The 13,987-nt window shown below is 36.8% G+C and overlaps 1 protein-coding gene, 1 long non-coding RNA gene and 1 pseudogene across 4 annotated transcripts in view; 1 reads left to right on the top strand and 2 right to left on the bottom strand.

Annotated features, from left to right (window-relative positions):
* Window positions 1–1,502, bottom strand: part of LOC148044370 (uncharacterized) — a 7,104-nt gene extending 5,602 nt beyond the window's left edge. Inside the window, exon 1 of one of the 2 annotated variants that reach the window (XR_015697488.1) lies at window positions 1,132–1,502. This is a non-coding gene — a long non-coding RNA (uncharacterized LOC148044370). Of the gene's footprint in view, window positions 1–200; window positions 1,089–1,131 lie in introns of those variants that run through there. The other variant, XR_015697489.1, reaches the window with a different exon arrangement.
* On the top strand, window positions 1,497–13,987 carry RIOX2 (ribosomal oxygenase 2). Of its 2 annotated transcripts, none has more exons than XM_087721470.1 (10): window positions 1,497–1,622; window positions 4,626–5,058; window positions 6,708–6,827; window positions 7,153–7,281; window positions 7,657–7,760; window positions 9,468–9,570; window positions 10,094–10,259; window positions 10,619–10,707; window positions 11,083–11,187; window positions 13,363–13,987. In XM_087721470.1, the coding sequence occupies exons 2-10, from the start codon at window positions 4,630–4,632 to the stop codon at window positions 13,522–13,524; spliced, it is 1,407 nt and encodes a 468-aa protein (XP_087577596.1). In that variant the 5' UTR covers window positions 1,497–1,622; window positions 4,626–4,629; the 3' UTR covers window positions 13,525–13,987. The 2 variants fall into 2 exon arrangements, with proteins under 2 accessions (XP_087577596.1, XP_087577597.1); XM_087721471.1 differs by having other exon boundaries at window positions 1,556–1,638.
* On the bottom strand, window positions 8,326–8,815 carry LOC106546864 (V-type proton ATPase subunit e 1 pseudogene; annotated as a pseudogene).

The raw sequence follows: 13,987 nt of genomic DNA, 5'->3' as shown, positions 1-13,987 counted from the left end.
GTAGCAATTATGGGTAGTTAGACAACTTGCAGATCTCAGCTAAAGGTTAGGGATGGCCTGCAGCAAATGAAAAGTATATTAGATAACTCCTGGGACATTCATTAGCCAAGGTTTAGGAATAGGGACAGCTAGAGACCAATAGAACAAATTGTAGAATTATTACTAAAAAGTTTATTAGATGATATGTCTTATTAACTCACCTTGTCCCGCCTTCTCCTTTAGTGAAAATGTATAAAGCTTACTTAATCCTTTGTTCTTGGCCTTTTGACCAGGAACCCTTTTCCTTCAAGTACTCCAATAAAAAGCAACCAGAAAACCTGCACCTCGTGTCTGGCATCCATCATTGGCTTTGGCACCAAGCTCAGACCCGAGTTGGGGACAACAATCTCAACACTTGTGATAAATGGTTTCAAGTTTCACACTAATTTCTATATTTTCTCTTCTGGTAGCTCCTTCTGGCTAGGACCACTATTAGCTTTAGAAAGAAGCTAATTTTAATTTGTGAACTCTTAAAATACACTGATTTTTTTTAGCCTTGAAGAAACTGCAATTTTAATTTTCTGCAGAATCTGGGAATATATAGATGAGGCAGAAAACAGAACCTGGTCTGGACGTAGTTGGATGGGACTGTCCAAGCTCTTCTACTCCAATCTCCTGCTCAAGCAGAAAAGTCCATACCATTTCTGACAACTGGCAAAAAGAGAATATATTTAAAATAAGGGTTTTTTTTTAAAAAATGTATTTGCCAACCCTTTGCAAAGGGCTAAAAAATAAGGTCTCTTGGGTTAGGGGATTTCATCCTAAATCTGAGTACAGGTAGTCCTCAACGTGCGACCACAATTGAGCCCAAAATTTATGTTGTTAAGTGAATCACTGCAGTTGTTAATTTAGTAACAGTTGTTAAGTGAATCTGCCTTCCACATTGTCTTTGCTTGTCAGGTCACAAAAGGTGATCACATGACCCCGAGACCCTGCAACCATCATAAATATGAATCAGTTGCCAAAGCATCTGAATTTTGACCACAGGATCCTGCAATAATCCTAAGTGTGAAAAACAGTCATAAGTTACTTTTTCAGTGCTGCTGTAATTTCGAATGGTCACTAAGTCAACTGTTGTAAGTCGAGGACTACCTGTATCTTCTTGAAGAGAGCATCTTTTTTTTCCCCAGTAAACCACGGGGAAAATCGAATTGCCATTGTTTTTTCCGGGATATTTTTTGACTACTGGCAAGCAGGTAGTTCCATCCAATACCGACCCAAGTCCAGAACAACGAAGGACAGGTCTACTTCGAATTTAAAAGGCAGAAATGCCACCGGTGCAGATTTTCTAAGCCAATGAGGGCGTGCGTGAGACAACCACATACTCCAGTCTGGTGCACTTCTGAACGCGACTCAGCTCTCAAGGCCACAGAAAACCGCGAAGGCGGCGCTCGCGTCGTTTGTCAGAAAAGCCGTTTGCCCCGCCTGGTCTATTTGATAGGCGGGCAAAAGCAACAAGTCCGGTTCAATCAGGGAGGCTGCCGTGTCCACGCCTCCTCTTCCTCCTTCCGAGCAGCGGCCTTTGCTCGCCCTGCAGCCCACGTGGCTTTGCCGGCGCCCTTCCACCGCCGAATTCTAAGCAGGTCAGGTCGGTACGAAGTGAGCGCGAAAGGACCACAAGCGGCTGCTGCTATTTTTGCCCGCTTCCAGAAAGGGAGAGGCTGGTGCTTCTTTGTCCATTCCCGCGTGGGGGTGGGGTGGGGGGTGTCCGGTCCCTTCTTACCTACCTTTCCCTCGGCGAATGCGGCTAGACACACCTTGTCGGATGGAGCGATGTTTTCTGCAAGGGCCTCTTCCTCGCTTCTTTGTCGGTTTAGGCTTTGCTCTTCAAACGGGCATGGTGGTGGGAGCTTTCCCCCCCGGAGCGCCCGTGATTTTGAGGGAGCTAGGAAGCTAACGAGGCTTGCCATCCAAATTGGGGACGGGGAGCGGCCTGCCAAGTGGCATGGAAATCTTTTCCTGGTAAACGTCGGGACAGATTGTAGGAAGGAAAATACACATTTTGCCGATTCGGAGGAAGGGGAACGAAAGGTGAATGAAGTCTCTCCTGGGGGCTTGGCCCTTTGCAGATCTTAGGAGTAATGGAGCCTGTAGGATGTGAAAACGTGTGACCCCCAGTAAAGATCTTCCAGACTGTAATATCCACCTACCCGTCTTTTGGGGTGTACGCTTTATAAGGAATAACTTGGATTTCCATTAAAAGCAATCCAATGCTGTGATTATGGTACAAGGATAAGCCTACATGTTATTTTCCTTAATAGTCCAGTCTCTTCATGAGTTCGTGACCAGCATGCTCTCTTGATTGAAAATGTAACAAGTTCTTGCATCAGAAGTATACCACACCATGTAGGTCAGGCAAGATGATCAACAAGTAGGGGTGGGGGGAGAGGAAAGAACCATGTAAACAGCCTCTTCTTCTTTTCCATACTTATTGATCATCTTGCCTGATCTACATGCTATTTTGAAATGGTATCGGAACATTTTTTTTCTTATCCCCATAAAGGGGTGTTGTTAGATCGGGTAAAGGAGGCACACACAAAGGCTCGTAACAACAGCTCTTTATTGCAAGTAAAGTAAACATCCGGCTAAGGAATGGTCGGACAGCATCCCCTTTTAAAGGGATCTGTCAGACCTCCCAGCCAATGAGATTTAACCTCTGTTCCTGCCAGAACAGAGGACCTTGGTGGAAACCTCTTGCAGTGGGGGGGGGGGGAGATGTCTAACAGGTGTGACTGTGTGTGTACTTTTTGGGATGCATGAACTTGTTCCATTTTCAATGAAGACAGCATGCTTGTTAAATCCAAAGAATGGATTTAAATATTAACTAAAACAACACCAAGGCTTATGTGGACTACATGTAGCTGCAGTGAGCTTGTCTTTCTTTACTATTGTATTAAAGCCATAGCCACTTGAACCATCATAAAGTAACACTGGAATTTGATTCCAGTTGCCAAACTCTGCTCTGCTTTTTGAGTCATTGACGGATGCTGATTTTCTGATCTATACAAGTGCCATAATTGGTTTTCTGGTTTTACTGCTGGATCTTTTCAGGATTGTCACTAGCCATCTGGAGTCCTCATTCTGCATTCCATATGGCATCTTCTACTGTAAGATAAACAGATTGGAAAAGAGGGCAGCAAAAGCCCAGAGGAAGGATACAGCCTCTGCCATGATTATGCAACTAATAAGGAAGAACCTGTACATTGGGGCTATAGAAACTGTATAGCTGTTGGGAACCAAAGCTTTTTCAGAGGGATTTGTGAGAAGATGGTTGAAACTGACAAATACAGGGAACTTGTAAATAATGAACAATAACCAAGTTTATATTTCTTTGTTGTTTCTTAGTTATACCTTGCAATAAGGAAAATTATTCATTTATTACGTAAATTATTTATATAGGCTCCCATCTTACAACTAAGTCTGGGTGGCTTCCAATCAAAAATTGTTCTATCTAAAGTTAACAGCCCAGGTTCAGGTACTGTTAATACAGAATTATGTTGATATACTCTGCTTATTTCTGGAGATATCCCATGCCTTGTTGGAAGCCTAAAAAGGGCTGACTACATACAATTATACAGACATTCCAATTCTTTGGTTTCTGTGCAGGTAAACTTGTAGGCCAAATGAAAAATACTGGTTATTAATTATAAAGCCCTTTATAACATGGCTTTGTGCTGTATCAAGTACCATTTCTCCCAGAATGATTTTGCTGAGCCTATTATGTAATCTTGAGGGAGCTTGTTGAAAGACCTATCCACTGGGTAAGTGAAGGAATTGTGGGCACAAAAGGCCTTCTCTGTGCTAGCTAAAGAGTTGGGAATGTCCCTGGCACTTTCTCAAGGCTCTCAAAACAATTTTACTCAAGTGGGCTTTTGAAGCTTTATGTTACTGCCTGCTTCTTCTTTTATATGTTTTTATGCTTGAAAGCATCTGTTCTCTGTGATTGTATTTTGTGATGTTTTCTGCATTTAAAAAAAATGTTTCTAGGAAGGAATAATGTAATAATAATAATAATAACAATGGTAATAAAAATTAATACATATTGTTCTGCAAGCTTTTCTTCTCTGTGGAGAATCATCCCAAAAAAGTATGTTTCATACAGTGACCTGTCAACACCTCTGTAAATACCTTGAATAACATAAGTTTAGATTAATTGTGGGGATGGGGGTTGTCAAATTTGCATTATTGGGATTTCTGGTGAAAAGTGAATTGGTGTGATCCTGTGTGAATAAAATTTAAGATTTCTTGGAGGGACTAACTGGTTTTTACAGATGTTGATACCATGTTCTAAACTTTATAATTTGGGTTTAAACATTATAAGCCCCTTTGGTAGTTTAAAAGAACAATAAGGTGTAAAGCAAAAAAAAAAAGTTGAACAGGACCTAGCTGCTTGAAATTGAATCTAGCAGTGCCGGCTGTGCTTCCTGATCCTAAGCAACTTTGCACAGAAATAAAATCCACTGGCTTCAGTCCATCATGCTATGTCATCCTATCTATATGGAAAATCAAATTAGAATGTACTTGTTGGATGTGTTTTTATGAAATATGTATAAAATCAGATGTTCGTTTCTTTGTTTCTTGTATAGCATTATGCCCAAGAAAGGAGGAAGACGAGCTAGAATAGAGAAGGAATCAGATTTGCCAAGCAAACAAGCAAAAACAGAAGCAGTCAGTCCTTTGCTTTGGAAACATGACAATCCAGAGAGCTTATTTGAGAGTTTGATTGCTCCTATTAAAGAAGATGAATTTTTTAGAGAATATTGGGAACAGAAGCCACTGTTGATTCAGAGGGATGACTCCTCTGTGGCATCATATTATCAGTCTCTCTTTCAGTTAACTGACTTGAAAGACTTAGTCAAACTAGGTTTGTATTATGGTAAAGACATCAATATATGTAGATGTACGAATGGCAAAAAACTTATTTTTAATAAAGATGGAAAAGCAACGTATGCACAACTGAAGAAAGATTTTGATCAGAAAAAGGCTACAATACAATTTCATCAACCACAGAGATTTAAGGTAAATAAAGAACAATTGTTTGCATTTTGTGGCTGCTTTTGTGTTTCTCAACTTTGACTCAGAACTAATGAATTTAGGAAGAAAACCATCGCATAATGTGTGCTCGCGCTTTGCTTTAGGTTAATGTTTTTAAACTAAAAAAAAAATTCCACAGATTACTTCATTTTTCTATTTAGCATTAGTTTTTACTTTTTATTTTGTTTTTTGTATTTTTTAGTTTTTCTGTTTTGTATATTTTAGTTTCAAATACATTTATTTATTTATAAAATTTATAGTCCACCATCTTACCTAAAGGTAACTCTGGGTGGCTACATAGTTACTGTTTATATGTATTGCTGAGACTATCATTTCATATTACAGTAATCCTTGGGTTATGATGTCAACTGGAATCTAGATTGCTGTTTCTAAATAATGTAAAGTACAACATTATATAAATTTATCACTTATTGACAACAATTCCAGCAGTCATAGTTGCCATCATAACCCCAAGACACATGGATTGTTAAGCAGCAGGAGTCCTAGGTAAAGAGCTTGAGGGTGCCATGGGTGGTGGGAGAGTCCTTGGGAGGCACAACATAGGAGCCATGGCAAGGGGAAAGAGACTGTAGGCCTGTGCAAGCCCAGGAAGGTTGAGGGAAGGCGGTCATAGTGCTGCAACAAATGCAGAGAGGCCACAGATGGGTGTGAGCACAGGGAGACTGAGGGAAAGAGGCCCTGGGTTTGTGTGAGTGCAGGGAAGCTTCATGAAGGATGCCCCAGCATCCCTCATTATATAGGGACACCAAGGAAAGAGGGCTATTGTTTGGCACCAACTTGGGGTTAGAGGAAGGAGCCTGCAACAGCATGTGTGCACAGGGTATCGGTCTTGCAGGAAATTGTGAACTTTCAGCAACTAAAACGCAGTGATAAACTAACACTTTTTATGAATTAGAATCTATTTGAGTTTTGGGTTTGGTTAAATATAAGTTCAAAATTATAGCCTTTATATAAAGCTTCAATTTGTTTCTAGTAAGCTGAAGTAGCTATGAAACCATTGTTTCAATTCTTGGGAATCACCATGTAACACAGTGTGGAGTGATCTTTTATACTTTACCCAGCCAGTTACATTTTTCCTTCCTATTCCAAAGGCATTCAACAATCTATAGCTATTATCTGATTTTGTTGGAATTATCTGCTGCTCAACTTTTTCTCACAAGTAATCTTGTCATATACAGATCTTAAGTTTTCTTCAAATAGTCTGATAACTCCAGTTGCTTCTTCGTAGCCTTCTAATGATGAGGATAACATAATTGTATTAGGACTTTCATTTTTAAACCACTCTCACTTGCTGTTCCTTGCTTGCTTTCTACCCAAATGGAGTTAGAGTGACCAAATCTTGGCGGGGGTCCATCTAAATGCTAGGATGCTGAAAGCGACCTACATAGAAGAGTGCTAAAGAAGATAACGTTTACTATTTTTGCTTGTTTGAACATTGATTTGTCTCCGTATTAGTGAACTTTTTTAGGCTTCCTTTTCCTGAGTATTTTTTCTTATGCAGAACTTACCATATTTAGAATAGTAGAATGCAACACTGATATCAATAGAGATTTGTATGAGAAAAGATAGTTGATTTTCCCTTGTTAAAGTAATTTCTTTTGTATTAAAATAAGGATGAACTCTGGAGGATACAAGAAAAACTGGAATGTTACTTTGGCTCATTGGTTGGATCTAATGTTTACATCACTCCTCCTGGATCCCAAGGCCTACCTCCACACTATGATGATGTTGAGGTAAAGAAATCCTAATTTGCATGTAAATTTCCTGCTCACAAATATTTTCAAGAACAGAAATTTTAGGAGAATTGTCATATGTGCTATGGACTGAAAAATATGGAAGTTGTATTGTAGTAAATTGGATAATAATGATAAAAACCAATAATAGATACTGAGTGTATGTCTACAAGCACATTTTTCTTTAAATGAAAAAAATCTTGCTATATCTATTAAAATTGTTTGTGAGGGTGGAATTTGGCTGCCATATATGTGTATTCTTTAGAAAGATACAATAGGTAAAAGTACAAAAGTATTCTGATGCGTGTTGACATGACACTCCTAGATATTTATCTTACAACTTGAAGGAGAGAAACACTGGCGACTCTACCGCCCAACTGTACATCTAGCTCAAGAATACAATGTTGAACCTGAAGAGAGAATTGGAACACCAACTCATGATTTCATATTAAAGGTAGCATATGCGAAGTCCCTTTTTAGTCTTAAGCCATAAAAAGAGAATAGACTTAATTTAATGTTTTCAGAATGCATTTATGCTCATGTAACAGCATATCCTGTTCTTTTTTCTTTCCCTGCCACATCTGCTCAGAGGATTTCCTAATTTCAAACATAAATTGAAAAAGCATGTTAAAGGAAGAAGAATCTGTTGTGTATGATCAATATAGTTAAGATGTAGAATTTTAAATCTGCTTTTATTCCAATGCAGCTGTGCATGAGATGAGAGCCTGTGTCACTGCTTTGTTATTGACAGTAGGTAGGCAAACATAGCAATTTAGGCATAAGCACTTATTGTTCCTATTATAACTATAATGCTTGCCTTTCCTTTCAGCCAGGAGACATGCTGTATTTTCCAAGAGGAACAATTCATCAAGCTGACACTCCTCTTGGGATATCTCATTCTACTCATATTACCATTAGCACATATCAGAACAAGTAAGCATCTTGTGTTATATTTCTAGTTTAATTTGGTTGATGATTTTACTGAAAGTAGACAGTTGTTGGCATGTTGATACTTCAGTCATACCAGAAAAGTTTTAAAATTTGGTATGTTTTGCTGTTATGTGCAGAGATTGCTCTATTATGTTGGGTTTGTGTACACCCAGCAGCATAGGAAATTCAGGTGATAGGAAGAATTGATTCAGCTCGGCATCAGTGTATCCTAGAAACCCATGGTCAGTGCAGAAATGGAAGCTGAAAAGTGATTGGTTGTTTCAGTAAGATTACAGCCTGAAAGGTGCCTCAAATTATTATTTTTTAAAGTAAACAGAATAGAAATTTATTCCAAGTTTTTTTGGTGAGATATAGGATATTGTCAATAAACCTAGCCATCATAGGAATGATAGAACATTTTGTAACACTTGAGATTCAAGCAAAATTTTACAGAAATCAGGTACAAAATACCCTTTAGGCACTTCAGGAGTATGAAAAATGTCTGAGTTAAATATTCTTCATAATACAACAGAGGCATTAAGGTAGACATGAATTGATTCAAAATACAGTAAAGGCATCATTCAATCAATGGAACTTTATCATAACCTAGCTCATATACTGCCATAGAAAAAGATGTAATGGTTAAGGCCACTGTTCCTTCAGATACAGGATTGTGTCACTTTTTAACTGTGGTCCAAAGAGTGGGTTCAACTGAGCCAGAATGGCAATCAGCCAGAATAGGTAGCAGCACACAGCAGTTATCACCAGCATTGTATTAATAACACCCCAGTTAGGCCCCTGGGGACCAATCATGGCAAAAGTCTGCCGATCACCCCCCAGAAAACGCTCATGATGATGATGGGCACCAATAGGCTGCCGTATGCCATCCACTTCCAAATTGTTGATGAAGTAGCTTTTGGAATGGACTTCATAGTCCCTCAGATTGAATATTTCTGAAAATCTATGGGGAGACATCAGACATATAGTATAGGCAAAAATACTTAAGAACATTTATTAACCATTTTTTTCTGGGGTCTTTCCTTGCTTTTCATGTTCAATTATTGTAAGATCTGAATAATAACTTTCATAAAATATTCTGTAGGCTATTATGTACATTGGAAAATTAATTTTTCCTGGATTTGAGCACTTTACCATTTTCTCCTTGAGGTCCCCTTAAAGGTCGCTTTGAAATTGCAATTAATTGAAAGTTCTGCAGCCTGCCTCTCATGGAAGGAGACTGAACAAAGTTTTTAAGAAATCACGGGAATGTTTTAACATTTTAGAATCACTTAAAATACTTTGCATTTGACAAGCTGCCATGAAAGGTGTCATAAAATAGTTGCAGGAAGAAGTTGGACATGCACAAAGCACTCATTTCATGGAAAACTAAAATCAGGAATCTAACAGACATGAAGGTGCTCAAGACTTTGAGTCCAAAGTAGAGGTAGATCTCAGACAGCGCTGTGTGCCATAGGTTCGGTATCATCCCTTCTCCAAAACATGCTATCTGATACAGTCCAAGCACACTGGTAAAACTGAGTCCTCACTGATGTCAGTGGGACTTCTCTGAAATCTGAATATATGGTATGAGGTTCTGAGCTGTGCTATTTTGGCCACTTTATGTACATTTTATTTCAATAAGAAACATTTCTGTAGATTGTTAATATTTTATTTGTTCTTAATAACTTTAATTTGTTTTGTGCATGCCAGCTCTTGGAGAGATTACTTACTGGATGTGGTTCCTGGACTTCTTTTAGATATAGCAAAAGAAGATGCTGAGTTTCGAAAGAACATTCCAAGGCAATTGTTAATGGTAAAGCTACAAGGCTAAAGGAAAAAATAATTTGTTTGTCTGTTTCAGAAGCAAATTTTGTAGCTGCAGTGTTAATTATAAAGTAATTCTTTTTAATCACCACTAAGGGTTCCATGACACTATTTTTGTCAGAACTGTGAGCCTTAGCTCTTAGCAAAAGATCTTACAAAAGTTTTTATTTTTAAATACCTTTATGTGAAAACAGTACGTTAATGAGTTCTCCACATTTCTAATGTGATATTTTTCATGCTGCTTTATCAGCTTATGGTAGAATCATAGAACAGTTATGTTCCGGATATATTTCTTACAAAAATTTAAAACTTAAAAATAAATAATCTAAAACTGAATTTGAAATGTATATTTTCATTTAAAAAAAATTGTGTTCTTGGAGGTATGTAACTGACTTGTTCTACAACAGTTAACTAATATAAAGCATTCACAGGTCTCCTTTATCATTACATCAATGAAGTAATTAAGTTCTCATTTCAGGTTGTTAACAAGTTATTCTTGTCTTTTTGTTTAGAAAATGGATTTATCTGATTCATCCAAACAGTTAAGTAGCTTCCTGAAACGCCTTGAAGGCCATTTGGAAAAGGGGAGGAAACCGAGATCATCCTTTATGAAAAAAGATTTTATTACGAGCAGATTACCTCCGTTTATTGGAACTAATTTGGATTTTCTCACTCCAGGTGACATTTAAATTATCTATAGATATATTTTGCAAAAAATAAGGGGACAACTTTTATTGTAACCATAATTACAAATTATTTAAAAACTAACCACATGAAAGTAGCTTGCAAAAATTTATACTTAAAGAGACAATAAAGACATTAGAAATCAATATTTCAGTTTACATTTATTAAGGGAATTTGTGGAAGATTGTATTAGCAGCCTCTTGACTCTGCACTAATTCAGGCAGACACCTGAAGACACATTATCAATCTTTGTGATAGCTGCAGCAGCTTTTCTTAGTTTGAATGTCGCAAGAAGTTAATGTTGCCTAATAATGTTTCTCTTCCAAATAATGTAGGTTTTCTTTCTTTTTTAGATGGAACACTACCAAAAATAGGCAGCACAATCAGGTTAAGATTCAAAGACTACACAATAATTACAACAGAATTAGAACAAGATCTTCCGGTGAGTACAGGGGAGGATGGCCTCTATGGTCAGCATGCTGTTCTTAGCGTGCATAGTTGTGTCCAAGATCATCTAATTGAGCTATGTAATTGTATTATAGTAATACTGTTGCTCTGTTCCATAAATAGAAAGTGCTAGAATTTAAGAAGGTTAAAAGGCTATACAGTGTAAACTTGATATATGAGCTAAGGTCAGAAATCTCATTAAATTTGTAAAAAATAAATAAAAATACTGAGTATAATTTAAGTATCCTCGCAAGTAATAAATAAAAGTTATTCACCCAGCCATAAAGAGAAGGAATGATTGGATAAAAATGCATTTACGATGTGCACTTGCTGGCTAATGTATAAAAACATATTTGTTATGGTTTTTCAGAATGATTCAGTCAAAGAAATGATTTTTGTTTATCACTGCTTAAAGAATCAAAGGCAGATCCATATGATGGGGGATGAAAGTACGAATAAGGAAGAGATAGCAGAGGTTGGTTTTATTTCTGTTTAGCAGATCTTATCGTGCTACAGTCTGCATTTTATTATTTTTAAATTCTAAATATTTCTTCTCAAATGGCATTGTTGTCTATATTTTCTTCTCTGCAGTTGCCAGGCATTCAGTTAGTCCTCGATTTATAATCACAATTGAAACCAGAATTTTTGTTGCTAAACAAGATGCTTATTAAGTGAATTATGCCCAATTTTATGAGTTTTTCTTCCATAGTTGTTAAGCAAATCACTACATTTGTTAAGTAAATGCAGTTGTCAAATGAATCCAGCTTCCCCCATTGACTCTGCTTGTACCAGTAGATGGCTAGTATGGTGATTGTGTGACCCTGGGACAAGGCAGCTATCATAAATACATGCCCATTGCCAAGCACCTGAATTTTGATCTTGGTACTGTGAGGATGTTATGATGGTTGTAAGTTTGAGTTTCAGCTATGTCACTTTTTTCTATGTTGATACATGAATAGTTCTAAGTCGAGGACTAAGTGTATATATGTGTTTTTACATATAGAATATAGTTCATTTTCCTTCATTTTTGAAATTGCTAGGATTCCTCTTCATAATGAATTTGTAGATAAATGTAATCCATAGATGCACCTGTAAGTTACATGTAAATACATGTTATCAGGAAGAAATCTTTTGTTTATTCATTTTGATTTATATGGCCACCCCTCTTGTCAGAGTGACTTTGGGAGACAAAGAAAATTTATAATTGGAATAATAATAATAACTATAAAGCACTATATATAATCAGGGAGAAAAAAGAGATGGCTGCCAAGGATAGAAACCATAAAACAATGACAAATCACCCTGGCCTCATTAAGGTCCTGCCTCCTGTGCCTGATTAAACAACCAATGTTTTTGGAAGGCCAGCAAACTTGGGACCAATCTAGTCTCAAGAAGTTCCAGAGCTTGAGTGCCATGACAAAAAAAAGCACACAAGATGGCATCCTGTTAATTGATGGGATATGAAACATGACTTCCCTACCTTTTATTTAGAGCATGAGAACGGAAATAATAACTCTTATTTCAGACTCAAATATTTAGGACTATGGTTTTGTTTATACATTGATGTATATGCATATATCAATGTATGCTGATTAACTTACATACTATAGCAATTTTCATTTGATTAGAAAACTTTATTGTCCAATTCCTGAACAATGAAATATTTTCCGAAGCCTTGGTCAATCATATTTTTGGAGGCTAATTTTTTTCTTAATTGAAATGGGAAAACACTATATGCTACCCAATCTTCTTTGACATAAGGCGCAAACGTAATAAATAAAATCATAATAAAGTTGGGAAGATTATTCGTTTGTGTAAGTAAGTTGGAAAAGAAATTTAGTTTCTCTTCAATTAATTATTAAAACCATAAAAAAACAAACTCCAGGAAAACAATTTCTCATAAATATGCTTTTGAATCTTCATTTGCCTTAAAACTCAGCAAGTATGTTGCACATTTTCTCCTCATTTGAAATAGTTCTCTAGAATTATTAGATCTATGATTGTATACTGTATCCTAAACCATAATGTGGTTTGATTTTGATTTGGTATGTTATAGGGATCTGGGTTTTGTAGCTTAATTTATGGTTTAATGCAGTTTGTAATCCAAATGTCTTCAAACTGTTATTTAGAAAATTGTGATTTAATGTGCTCCATATGGACAGCATATATCATATACTTCTCTTCCACTTATGTGACATCTTGATACATAACTTGAGTTTCTACAATAATTATAATCAGTATGAACTTTAGCCAATTGAAACACTAATTTTATTTACAATTATGTACAGTTATTATTAGGCCAGAATACGTATTGTTCAGGGGTGGGTTTCTGCCAGTGTTACTGCCGGTTTGGTGTGCATGCAATTTGTGGGGACTCTGCGCGTGTGTGCAGTTCCTTGTAAATAGGTCTGCACATGCACAGAACATTAAAAATGTGGGTGGAAATGCTGTGGCGACTGGGGAACCGGTTCAGGGGCGTGGTGAGTCTGCCATCCTTACCAGTTCAGCGACCCAGTCGCAATTTCCACTACCAGTTCACCCGAACCGGTGCAAACCGGTAGCAATCCACCTCTGGTATTGTTCTGTAAATTAATTTGTATGTAATGTTTAATTTTACTTGATTTTTTAACAACCATTTTTCTTCTTTAAGAAGGCACATGGATTACGATTTCCTCTTTCTCACATGGATGCACTGAAACAAATATGGAGCTGTGATACTGTTTGCGTTAAGGACCTTAATCTTGGTTCAGAAGCAGAAAAAGAGAACTTAGTGATATCATTGTGGACTGAATGCCTTGTTGAAGTAATCTAAATATAAATTCTCATCACAGTTAAGAAAGCTTATATATTTTCGATTTGTGTAGTGGAGTCTACTATGAAAATAAATGAATAAGGACTTGATAATCAGGCAAAACATATATAGAAATTATTCATAAAAGGCTCTCATACAAAGTCTTAGGAATTTAGTAAGATTGCGAAACATTGGATTCTTTTCAAGATGCCTGAAAGTTATGAATTTAGGCATACAAATCTGAAATATGAACAGGACTCTACCTGATTTCTTAATGTGCAAAATAAAAACACATTGGAGATACTAAATATAGTTGGGGGTCAGTGATGAGTTTATACAGAAAGTTGTTTGTGTTACTTAAATTTGCTTCCTTAAAGTGTCATCTGATATTGTGACTAGTAGTGTGTTCTTGAATGAAGCCACGACATTTCTAATAAACATCTTGCAGTATAATAAATTTCTTCAAATGAAGAAAATTCTACAA

This window comes from Thamnophis sirtalis, unplaced genomic scaffold (assembly GCF_051295495.1).
Source record: "Thamnophis sirtalis isolate CommonGarterSnake01/CBP01778 unplaced genomic scaffold, rThaSir2_p1.2 scaffold_8, whole genome shotgun sequence".
Taxonomy (NCBI): Eukaryota; Metazoa; Chordata; class Lepidosauria; order Squamata; family Natricidae; genus Thamnophis; species Thamnophis sirtalis.
This window is presented reverse-complemented; position numbering and strand designations above follow the sequence as displayed.

Coding starts and splice junctions, on each gene's coding strand:
- RIOX2 (XM_087721470.1), top strand. CDS start 4,630: ATGCCCAAGAAAGGAGGAAGACGAGCTAGAATAGAGAAGGAATCAGAT. Junction 7,761..9,467: donor ATTAGCACATATCAGAACAA/GTAAGCATCTTG, acceptor TGTGCATGCCAG/CTCTTGGAGAGATTACTTAC. Junction 10,708..11,082: donor AATTAGAACAAGATCTTCCG/GTGAGTACAGGG, acceptor ATGGTTTTTCAG/AATGATTCAGTCAAAGAAAT.